Consider the following 12,761-nt stretch of genomic DNA (forward strand, 5'->3'; position numbering starts at 1 on the left):
TTCAACCTGGGGAATTATAACAAAGAGCTGAGTCATTTCTAAACAGGTTTACTGGAAACTCTTTATTAAAGCAATGGAACAAAAAACAATCTGTACAGGTGATGATGATGATGATGATGAGGGTCAGCAGGCGAGGAACGACATCCCTTTCCTCCTGTAGGAACTCTGAGGAAAGATGGAAGGGTTTCGTTATAAAATAGATTCAAACACAGATCTGATGTTTGGTTCTCTCACTTGGTTACTGGTTGTTGGAATAATTTCTCTTTTCCATATTGAGGAGCTAAAATCCACAAAAACAAAACACTGCAACATTCAGTTGAAGTAAACGAGAAGAATAACGGTGTGTTTGAAAGAGGAACTATTTCTGGAACAGATTTCTCTGTTTTCTAGTCACGCTGCTTCGAGGTCATTCGACAGAACAAAGACTTTTCTAATTTGAGTCTTGAAGGTTTCTAGCCGGGAGCAGGTGGTGGTGATAGTCTCTCATTGGTATTAACGTTCCACCGCTTGATGTCGACTGTTAGAGTTAATGTTAGTTTTGGACGTTTGGAAGGTAACTTCATATTTTCATATCCAGCTAAACTTTGGACCGAATGAGGGACAGTTGGTTTGATCAAAACGACTGCAGCCAAATTACACTTAACATGCACATGAGTATTAATATAGAAAGTTGTGTATGTAGAATCATTTAGTGATAAGTTTTAGGTCCTGTGTACATACTGTGTGTCGGCAGTTGTATCTTCTTATAGCCTCTCGGATGTGACAGGGCTGGATGGCTCCACAAGGAGGCTCCACTGTAGCTGGACAGCTCTGAAACACACAATCCTGGATTCATTAAATAACACAAGGGAAAGTACATCAAGTATTTAAGTGATGATAACAGGAAAGAAAGTCCTCAAGTTGAACCTAAACACAACCAGCACTACACAGACTAAACCACGGGAGTCGGCTCACGCACCTTTTTGCGTTTCCTTTGTCTCGCTCGGCCGTCCACACTGCCGTTCCCCTGTGGGAGGGGCTTTGATGAGTGGGAGGAGCCTGGAGTGGAGGGTGGAGTGGCCTCAGGTGAGTCTGGATCCTTTTTGACCTGATGGAGAAACGGACGTCAATTAAAAGTCACTGTTGGTTCAAAACAGACGTTGCATGGTGCAGAGTGTGTGTGTGTGAGTGTACCTCAGTGTGTGTGTGTGTGTACCTCAGTGTGTGTGCTGTAGTGAATGAAACTGGACGAGATCACATGACTGATGGCGTTTGTCTTCGTTGCCATTTCCTGTTTCACCAGCAGAGACAAATCCACGATCTGAAGGACACCGAACAAGAGAGCATTTTTTAAAGCTGCTGGGTTTAACGCAGACACGACACACAAACACAAACACTACACACAAACACAAACACGACACACAAACACAACATGAATGAACATGTGACCTGTGCAACCGTCTCATAGGCCAGGTATGACACGATCTCCATGGCGATGTTGTTTGGCTTCAGCTCCAAGCTGCTGCAGTCGAGCCAGTCCCGAAACTTTGAGGCCTTCTTGGCTGAAATCAGGTTTACACAGAGACACGAGCAGGACATCAGGATTAGCTCAGTGGGGTTTCACCTCTGTTTGTGCTTCAGACGTTATGAGAACAATAAAGTACAATGTTCCACGTACGGATCTATGAATCTGACATTTCAAAATGCAAGAAGCTCGGTGCTGCAGCTAGGAGTCAGCAGACATTGGTTTAAATCTCACCAAAGCTGAGCTGTCGACTCTCACAGAAGTCCGAGTACTGAGTCTGGTCCATCAGTCGAGTCTGACGCTCCAAACGCTGAAGATACAAATACACAACAAACACACACAGTTAATAATAACGCTAATCTGTTGAAACCAGCATCTGTTTATAAGATATTACATTTATTTTGTGTGATAATGGATGATTTATTTGACCTTTGATTCAATTTCTAATCAGGTCATCCATGAAGTCAAGTGAATGGGGAAAAATTCCCTCAAGCTGTTCTTAAATATTAAGTTCAAGAAAAAAACATGACCCTACTTTGTCAGGTCACCTTGACCTTTGACCTCCCAAATCTAAATGAGGGTGAACATTTGGGCCAAATCACAGGGAACCTGACCTTTGACCTATAAACACCAACAGTTGATCAGTTCATGTTTGAGTCCATCTGAACGTTTTGCAGTTGCCGTCATGAAAACACTTTAATTCACTGTTTAAGTAAAGATCAATTTGTCTTGGACATAACAAACAGTGAAGAACAAAGTGAACTGAGAACATGGAGAGAGCCTCTGACCTCCATCCTCTCCTGTTTGACAGGGTCCACCTCTTGTCTCTCTGCCAATGATAGGAGCTCCCCGGTCTGATCCATCCACACCAGGAAGTCCTGGGCCAATCGCTGCCTCCGCTGGGTGCCACCAGCCACGCCGCCTGCAGCTCCTCCCTTATCTCCAAACACAGCAGATGAATAAAACCACCGTCACCACAGCCATCAATTGTGTTAATGTGTGAGTGTCACACAATCTTGGTTCTTGTGTAAACAAAGTCGTAACAGAAACAATGTTTAAAAGATGAAAAGCTGAGAAAATGAGTTCATGGAAAGCGATTGTTCAAACAAACAGAATGAAATCTGTTCTTAGAGTCTCCAGATAAATGTGATAAAAAGAGTATGAGTGAGAGTATGAACCTGTTTCCTGCTGCGGGTCGTCGTCCTCTAGAGCTTTGAGCAGTTTGGATTTATAATCTCTGAATTGAAGGTATTTCAGTAACCTCGCCACCTTCTTCTGTGAGAGAAACAGAAAGGACGAACATTTAGTTATAAACCAAAAGGCGTTCCAGATCATTTAAATATTTCATGAGATGAAGTTTTGTGATTGTATTTGACTTTATGTTGTGAGTTGTTCTCGTACCTTGTCTCTCCTCATCAGGAACAGGATGTCCTCAGCTGAAATGACCCTCGACCCTCGATGAGACGCCCCCTCGCCGGCCTGATGCAGCTGGAGAACAAACCAATCACATCATTTCTTGTTCCTGAAAATTCATTGACTAAATAAATATATTAAAAACTTATAAAAATCCCAATGAAGGTCTGGATTTTGATCTTTCAGTGTGGATCATGCAGAATCATATATTACAACATTTAAAGTTTCAATTATTTATGATTTTTGGTTCTAAGGCGAGTTCAGCACTTTGATCATCTGTGGTTGTTTTAAACTTGCTATTTACACTTTTAACTTTGACTTCACATTGACTTGTATGTCTGCGTACAAGCTAACGTTACCATTGTCACGAGCTGTGTGTGAACGATGTCCTCCACCAGCGCTGCGGTGTCGTGCAGAGGCCTGCGAGCGTCTCCCAGAGCGAACCTGCACAGCACACACACACACACAATATCCAAATATTAAGAACAAGGAATCAATTGTGTTTGGTTGAAATATAACAGTTTATTTCTTATATTTAGAAAGAGAATGAAATCGTTTTGGTAACGGAAACCAAATATTTGTATTGTTTCAGCTTTACTTTGTTCCTGATACACAGCAGTGTATGATCAGTTTGTAGTAAATGAACATCTCAAAAGAGGAGAACAACTACTTTTAAACTGATTAATGGAACTAAATTACAGCCAATGGTGAAAACTCTGATGCCTTGTATCGTAGGCGAGACACAAAAGCAAACAAAAGCACACAAACACACACGGACACACACTGAGGTCCACCGGCCACACACACTTAAACCACAATTTGGTCAAACCCCAATTTGCATCCAGAGAAGCCACTTCCATGATGACTAACTAACCTAAAGCCACATCCTGAGGCTCTTTCCTTCTCTCATTCCGTCTCTTTCTCTCCGTCCCCCCCCCCCCCCCTCTCTGTAGGTAACTTACAAACACCTGACAACCCCCCTCCCCCCTCATCGGAAGCATTGGATTGGTTGTCGGTCCCACAGGTGAGACTGGCTTTGGTTTGGGGTTGTGGGAAGGTCGGCTTTAGGCAGAGTGTCGGTTTTAGGTTTTGGGGTTTAGTTTGGTTTCAGCCTCTCTGACCACCGACATCACCTCTCTGCAGCCCACACACAACACAAGGTGAGTACCCCTACGCACACACACACACACACATACACACAGATACACACACACACAAACACAGACATATTTGTCGATATGTCACAGCCTCTATCTAAATTTAACAAATTTCCTTGAGTAAACAGTTCATAAAAATGAAAATATACACATTCCATTAATATTTCAAAATGTTCTGCATCTGCCTTTGAAGAGGATTCGTGACTAATCCAGCGCCCCCCCCCCCCCTTTAAGGAAAACGTTTGAGGACGACTCTGTGCAAACTGATTTCCTGTTATTACCGTTCAGTATTTTTAAATGTCTTCTATTGCAAAGAGGAGCTGAAGTATTAGTTTCATGACTGATTGTTATTATTACTTCCTGAATAAATCGATTCGCTGTTGGATTTGGAAAATGTCTTTGAAAGTGTTGACGACTGCTTCGTACCATCAGTCAGGATCAAACAGATCAAACAGAGATTCAGGTCACTGGGAGACTAAGGAACTGGAATATAATTAATAGATTATCATCAAATAGATTCTCTGTTGAACGACTCAATTTTAATTGAAAAAAATGGTCATTAATTTAATGTTAATTGCCCTTTTGCGACAGAGTTCTTTTATTTGTTGTTAAAGCATTTGGACAATCTTTAATGCTGATTTTATGAAGCTATGTTGTTCTATCAATTAGGCGTTAATCTCAAAATGTTGATTGATGTCTGCAATTTGCCGTTACAACCCCCCCCCCCCCCCGGTGTAGACTTCATACTTAAGCTAATATTCTGCAGAGTAAAGAGGCTTTGACCATGAAACTTATTGTGGTTTTAGTCAAAACACGTCACCCAGTCTCTTTATTGCGGCTCTTCTGTCGTTTGTTCAACAGGTTTCTATGGCTTCAAACAGTCTGTTCAGCAGCAGCAGCCCCATTCTCTACTGGGGTGAGTTTCCCTGTGTGTGTCTGTGTGTGTGTGTCTCACATCATGCTCTGTAGTTCTGGGATGAAGCTGGTCCTGGAGACTGGACGGTCTTTCGAGCTGGAGGCCATGGGACTGCTCATAACCACTCGCACCTGAAGATGGGAACAAAACAAAGAAATTAAGATGTGTTAACTGTTCTAGTTCATAAAATAAATAAAATAATAATCTTGATTTCCAGAAGGAATTAATCGATATGAATCAATGAAATAGACTCAATTGTTCCTGTGTGAAGATGGTGACACAAGATCATTAGAGCTGAGATCAGAGGCTGAAATAACAACAGAGTACTACACACATCACACAACACACACACACACTTATATACAGACATACACACACAAGACACCGTGAAACAAAGACAGACACACACAGACAGACATATACAGACATGCACACAGGCACACGTGTGTGCAAACAGAAACACACACACACAGACATACATATGTACACACATACATACACAAACAAACACAAACACACACACATGCAGGCACACACCCTCAAATAAACACAACACACACAAAAACACACAAAAACAAAGACAGACACACATCACACACGCAGAAATATAGGGCTCTAGACATGCACAGACACATGCACAGACACACACACGCGCACACTCAAGTACACACACAGACACACTCCCACACATAAACACAACACACACACACATCCACACATAAACACAACACACAGGTGGTTTGACCGCAGTAACTTCCGCTCCGGCAGTGACATGCGAATGAAAATATTCAAACACTGCGGTGAATAACACACAAAGAAGAACAGAGGGAGGAGGAAGAAGAGGAAGAAGAGGAAGAGGAGACAGACGCAGAGTAATAGTTTAAATAAATCGAACTCACCACCGTCGCAGAAAAACAACAACCGTCGCTACTTTCCCGTTTTGTTCGATTTGCCGCGCGATTTGATGACGTAGTATAAACCCAGACCTGCGGCATTGTGGGTTTTGTAGTTTTTTGTAAAGTTTACTGTTTAAACCAGCTTTTCTCGCGTTTTTAACCAAATTCTTCACCTTTTCTATCGATGAAACATCTAAAAGATAAGAGAAATGACGGTTAATTAATTATTTAATATTCCTCCTGCAAGAGTTCAATGGAGCTTCTCCATTGTTTTAATCACAGTTTAACCAGTTTAGTAACTTTAAAGACCAAAACCCCCAATGTTTTCAATTTGAGGTTTTCAAACTTAACATATTTCACAGATGACGTTAATTTGCTGTCCAGTCTTTTTACAACAGACCTTATTATTCAGACTCGGGTTCCATTATTATTATTTTTAATGAATATAATGGATATTTCTGGAATGTCTGTTCACGTCTTTCTATATATGTTTAAGATAAAGTCTAAATAAATGTAGTGAATGTAGATGAATCCTTTAATTAATTATCTTTGTAAAGAATATTTCACTCGTTGTCACAGACTAATGTTGTTCAGAGGAAATAAAGAAACGAAGGTATGGAAATCTTATTTTTAACTCCATCAGATCCTGTGGTGAAGTGTCGGCCGTCACCATCGCCCACCCGCCTCCACCTGGAGGACCAGGAGGTGCGGTCCCTCCAGCAGCACAGCACAGCGCCCCCTAGAGGCCTGGTCCAGACCGACAGCCCTAACTTCCTCTGCAGCAGCGTGCCGCAGCACTGGAGATGTAACAAGACTCTGCCGAGAACCTTCACAGTAATCCATCACTCATGTCCATCCACCCATCCGTCCATCACATCTCTTTGGCTAACAGGACTAACCCAACAGCTTCTCCATCCTCCAGGTGGTCGCCCTGGGCAACGACGTGCCGGATGGTGTGGTTGTCACGGTGATGGCCGGCAACGACGACAACTGCAGCGCCGAGCTACGCAACGCCACGGCAACCATGAAGCACGGCTGCGCCCAGTTCAACGACCTCCGCTTCATCGGCCGCAGTGGGAGAGGTAGACCAGACAGATCCTGGACATCAGCTGTTTCACCATTAAACTGTAACTAATATTTGTTGTTTACTTTATTTATGTTTTTTGTGTTTTTTTTTTCCCAGGTAAGAGTTTCAACCTCACGATCAACGTGCTGACGTGGCCTCCTCAGGTCGCCACCCTGCACAAAGCCATCAAGGTCACCGTGGACGGGCCGCGGCTGCCGAGACGTGAGTTCACACCACAGGTCGGGATGTTTCTTATTTCCAGGCTTTCAGGCGGACTCATGCTCTTCTTCTTCTTCTTCTCCTTCAGGACAGAGGCAGAAGGAGGTGAGGTCCGGGGCGTTCAGGTCTTCTCACAGCAGCACAGCTCCATCAGGTACGAGAGGAAGATATGATCCATATGTGAAGAGAGTTGTTAAAAACTGGATTTATTTCAACAAACTGCGTCAGTACTAACTTTTACTCACAGGATTCAAAACTGTGTATAAAACAGTGCTTTCAAACTTCATGCTGAATAGAAAATATATTTCTTCCGGTAAAGTATTTATAAAAGCACATTTCAAAACACAGTTATAAGATGCTTTAGAAGTTAAACATTGAGAATTGAAGGAAAACCAAAAAATCCATTTGGAAGATCACACAACATTAGAGCACAAATTTTATGAAAAAAAAACATTTTAAAATAAAATATTTGCTAACATCAGAACATAAAATGAGAAATAACACAACAAAATATATAACCTCTCTCCGGTTTGTTTACATAAATAGTTAAAAACAACCACCAATGACCAGAGTGCAGAAAAGGTTTAAAACAAATAACAGAATTTAAAAATAAATGTGTAGAAAACAGAGAATGAATATAAAGTTTTTTTCTCTCAGCTGACTGCAGAGCCTTCTCCTCCGCCCTGTGGACCAATGAGCCGTCGTTCTTGGGCCATGTGACCTCTCTGACCTCCTCCTTCAACCCAAGTCCCAGAATGCACCACCTCCCTGGCCTCCACTTCTCCAGCCAGCCTCCTCCATACAGCTCCTACCTGTCCTCTCCTCCTCCTCCTCCTCCCCCTCAGCTCAGCCACAATGGTGCGTTCCAGCCTGGAGGTTTCTGCTACGGGCCCAACCATTCGCTGCCAAGCGCGGGGGAGGACAGGAACGTGGTTGCAGCACTTACCAATTACATCGAAGGGGCGTGTCATTCAATTAGAGGCGATGAGCCTGTTTGGAGACCTTATTGATGATGGATGTGTCATTTTGACCAATTAATCAATTATCAATCAAGTTTTGGGAAGTTTAAGTTTGTCGTCATCACCCAACTGATGAATTAAATTATTTTCACTTTTGTTTTCTGACTTGTTTGTAACTTCTGCAAACTGCAGTGATTGTGAAGTTCTCCTGTACTGAACTGTATATTTATTTATTGTTGTTGTATATACATTTTATTAAACAATAAACAAACAATCGAATTAAAAGTTACTTATTTGTTAAAGTAATGAGAAAATCAGGGTCATTAAGGTTTAAGAAGAGTAATGAGTAATACGATTATTCTTCCCTGTCGTACCTTCTTCTCCTCCTTCCTCAACATCCTCCTCTACCTCAAGCTCTCCTGAAATAAACATGTCACAAGTAAAAATACATGTGTGTGTGTGTTGATGGGTCTCAATGTGTGTGTCTTCTTGTGTGTTCAGACCCAGTTTCCACCAGCGCACACACACACACACACACATCCAGGCAAAGTCAATGCACTTGACCATTATATCAAATCTCTTTCACGTTATCCTTTAGTATAATTTCATCTAGACTTATTTTAGACATTTAAATTTGAACATACAACAAAATAAATTATGCAAAAAATCTCAAAACTAGAATCTACCACACAAAGTTCAATGAGTCTCTATTTGTGTTTTGCTGTGGATCTGATGTCATCTGACTTCAACACACTGTTTTATTCTCACATCCTGTGAAGATGCTTTACAGCTGATATATAATGTCCCCTGTAGAAATTGACCAGATCATGTGATTCATAAATAAGATCACAAATATTCAACCTTTCCTGTCGGGCTCAAAAGACTCAGGGTGATGTCATCTGACCTGAAAAGTGGGTCACACAGGAGGTCACAGGTTTCTTCATCTCTCAGCCAATCACAAGATGACACGACAACGTGATGACATCGTAAAATCTCTTTATGACACGTTTATGAGTGAGTGAAAAAACAGTATGAAAATGTTCTGTTTTGATTTGAATTCAGTTGTAATTTGCATAATTTACTGCAGCGCACTGTCTTTGCTGTTTTCTTTGCACACACACATAGAGGAGGGGTGTGCATGGAGGTGTATAGTGTGTGTGTTTGTGTATGTGATTTTTTCAGCTGTTTTGACCAGAAGCTGCTGTGGAAACTCATCACTGCATTATTATATTATACAATAAGACCATTACTGACATTTACTAACCTTATAATCATTTATACAACATATATATATTTATGTATTTTACCAAAATCAATCTATTGCATATGACTCAGTAAGAGAAGACATATTTTAGTATTTGCTAAAGTTTATTGTAACATACTTGTTTCTTTACTTTTAATGGATCATTCTCACAATATGACTTCTCTAAAACCATCTTCATACTCATCATCATACTCATCTTCATACTCATCCTCAGTTCAGTATCTTTAGTGAAAATCTGCTGACGGACAAACAAACAAATTGAGACATAAACTCCTTGGAGGCAATGAATTAAAACTAGACAGAGAGAATGTGATGCTGAACAGATGTGTGTTGGTTCTCTGACTCGTTCTAATGTCATAACAGATCAATGAATATCAAGAATCAAACCAAATGATTCGTCAGGGATCAGAATAGAATAATGACCACGAACGGGTAAATCAGATAAGAAAATTGTTTATCAGTCACACAACTGGGAAAGTTCCAGTGTTACGACAGCAAAGACAAATGGGCTACTTATAGTGTCAAGTATATAAATAAAGTATTAAAGAAAAGGGGAAAAATTGTGGAAATGTGCAGTAAATTAATTAGAAAGACACTCTAGTTATTTACAGGTTCTCCTAAACTACATGTCCCTCAAGGTTTCGTGGAAATCTGTTCATCGTTTTTTGTGTAAAACTGCTGACAAACAAATATTCAAAGAGGCAACAGGGTGAAAATATATCCTCCTTTTGGGAGACATAAGATCTGAACGATACTAAACTGACACAAATGGACCAGACAAATGGACCCACTTTTGACATACAAAAACTAAAGTCAGAAAGTTTCACAGATCAGATCTTTTCAAATTCGCCTAAAATTCACCAAAACAGCTCCACACAATGTTTCCGTTGTTATGGAGTTGGAGGATTTGGCACGAGCCCCCATCACCTGGAGCAGTTTGGGAACAAGCCGGAGCCTTGTTCCACGTGTTCCCACGTGTGCCGACTCTGTGCACAGCTCATGTCGCTGTGTAAAAGTTCAGCTTTGAAGAGAAGGTCATGTGTTGCAAAAATAAAACGCTTCGACCAAAATCATAAAGTTATCACTCCGAGAAACAGCTGCAGAGTTTTATTATCCCTGTTGAATCCACAGACGAGTCATTATGCTCAGATGTGAGTGTGTGAGGACGTCAGCGTGCGGCACACTTCTTCTTCTTCTCCATCGACTTCCTGCTGAGGTGGAGCTCAACGGCGTCTCCTCACCTCGCCTCACTCACCACATTCTCTCCCGTTCGGGGAAGGTGAAGCGCTCGTGGCCGTGCAGCTCTGCTCTCGCCACCATGTTTTCACGTGTCACATGGTGTGAACAACTGCAGCAGATTAATAGAGGGGAACTCACACACAGGCGGAGAACGGCCCGGAGGGGAACCAGAGTGCATTTGACACTATCACAAGGTCTCTGGAGAAATCACACAGCCTTCACCCATTTTTCACGCTGAATAAAGAAGCCCCGAGCACAATTCTGTCAAAATACTTAACCCCCTCTGACGTCCTGCAGTGAGTCGCTGGTGTCACTTTGCCAGTGTCACTTCTGGAGTTACACACACGCTGCTTGGTTCAGCTCATCCTGTTGAAAAGTCGGGTTTTGAATTTATCATATCACTCATTACTTTTCATGAGTTTTTGTCAAATAGAGGTCAGATAATTGATCTCAAATTCACATTAACAGGATTTAATCGAACTGATTAAACCTTAAAAGCCGAGGATGGAACACAAATCGTTGCTTCGATGAACATCTGTTTTCACATCAATATCTATTTGTCGTGTTTTTTCACAACAAAAAGCTCTTGTGTGATTCGCTGCAGTGACTCAAAGTTCATGTCAATAGAGAAGATGTGATGGAGACGGACAGGAGCATGACAGTGGAAGGACCTGCTCCTCACACGTCCACACAAAGATCCTGTCGACTCAAACACACTGTTGTAATGGTGCTGATGATCTAAAGCGCTTGGTTCAGATGCTTTCACTGTGCACTTTGACTCGTTACTAATCGTTGGTGTGATTAAGCAATACAACAATTACAGTCCCATCTCCCGAAATCTCAGCCAAGGACGTTTTGTGTGTTTGTTTGTTATCAGGATTACACAAAAACAACTCAACAGATTACTAAAATGGTGGAAATAAAATGAAGGGGTCAACAAGGAAGCTATAAAACTTTGGCTTGGTTCTGGATCAGGGAACTGATTCATGGGTTGTGTCTTTTTTCACTTTAAGACAATGAGATATGAACATTTTCATAGTTTGAAGACCCAGTTAAAGGACTGGTATCTGTGCTTGTTTGCAGTGTGGTGCAGCCTGATTAGGTTTGAGGGAACAGTTGGTTCCTGGTGGAGATATGAGCTCTACTGACTCACATTGAATGTAAGAGTAGGTTTATTTACATGAAGTAAACCCATCAGAGTCCTATCTCCCATTCACTGAACCAGACGAGCTTACACAACAGACATCAAACATGACAAAAACAGTTTAAATACACAGGAATACATATATATATATATGTATATGTAATTCCTCTCCTAAGGGCAAGAGATAAATCAATAATTGCTATTATAAGGAAACAGTTTGCACACGAGCAGATCATTAGTGTGTAACAAGCCGAGTGTGTGCATGTTGTAAATTGATGCATTTAACCAGCACTATATCACTTTAATGGAACGCTCAAAGCGCTTCACAGTGTGAGTCACACTTACCCACTCACACACTCATTCTTAGAGTGTTTTCTATCACTACATTTACATAAACATTATTTACACTACTCTCACACAGCGGTGAGGTTCCCTTTAGAGCACAGTGTCTTGCAAAAGGACGCAAACTAAAGTAGTCAGGAATCGAACCACCAACATTCTGGATGCAGGGCAACCCGCTCTACCTCCTGAGCTCCAGCTCCAGCCCTTTGTGTATTGAGAACAATAATAATGCATTTTATTTTTGGGCTCCTTTCAAGACACTGAAGGAAACAACAGCAACATTAACCAATAAAACATAAAAGGCAAAAAAAATAAAAATAATAATAAATAGAGATTAATTATATTAAAATGATCATTGCCTTGATAAATAACAGTAACTTGAGACCAGGGTACTGGCTCAGGCTGGTTCTAATCCACTCAGTGCACATGGACGTTGTTAACTTTGTCCTCACAATGGAGTAAAGTCACTGATTGGAGAGGGAGAGAGAGACAAAGAGACTAATGGAGGAGAATAGAGTGACATGGAGGAATGCAGGACTCAGACCTGCAGCCATTGTGTCCTAATACAATATCTGACTTCCTCTAGATGCCAGACACCACAAACACATACAGGCCCCATACATGAGAGCTGAATGGAGGAGG

The 12,761-nt window shown here is 41.4% G+C and overlaps 3 protein-coding genes across 3 annotated transcripts in view; 2 read left to right on the top strand and 1 right to left on the bottom strand.

Moving 5' to 3' along the window:
- LOC133966169 (uncharacterized) overlaps positions 1 to 12,761 on the top strand; it is a 61,277-nt gene that overhangs the window by 20,618 nt on the left and 27,898 nt on the right. The gene's annotated exons all lie outside the window — the stretch shown is intronic.
- Positions 43 to 5,957, bottom strand: supt3h (SPT3 homolog, SAGA and STAGA complex component). The gene is made up of 12 exons (XM_062401040.1): positions 5,890 to 5,957; positions 5,030 to 5,121; positions 3,277 to 3,361; positions 2,906 to 2,992; positions 2,683 to 2,779; positions 2,293 to 2,444; positions 1,739 to 1,814; positions 1,429 to 1,541; positions 1,196 to 1,300; positions 959 to 1,087; positions 721 to 810; positions 43 to 165 (listed from the first exon to the last, which is right to left on the bottom strand). Exons 2-12 carry the CDS (start codon positions 5,107 to 5,109, stop codon positions 124 to 126), a joined length of 1,056 nt encoding a protein of 351 aa, XP_062257024.1. The 5' UTR covers positions 5,110 to 5,121; positions 5,890 to 5,957; the 3' UTR covers positions 43 to 123.
- On the top strand, positions 4,942 to 8,193 carry LOC133966229 (runt-related transcription factor 1-like). The gene is made up of 6 exons (XM_062401041.1): positions 4,942 to 4,990; positions 6,530 to 6,720; positions 6,809 to 6,968; positions 7,070 to 7,174; positions 7,260 to 7,325; positions 7,829 to 8,193. Exons 1-6 carry the CDS (start codon positions 4,942 to 4,944, stop codon positions 8,179 to 8,181), a joined length of 924 nt encoding a protein of 307 aa, XP_062257025.1. The 3' UTR covers positions 8,182 to 8,193.

Source organism: Platichthys flesus, chromosome 12 (assembly GCF_949316205.1).
Source record: "Platichthys flesus chromosome 12, fPlaFle2.1, whole genome shotgun sequence".
Taxonomy (NCBI): Eukaryota; Metazoa; Chordata; class Actinopteri; order Pleuronectiformes; family Pleuronectidae; genus Platichthys; species Platichthys flesus.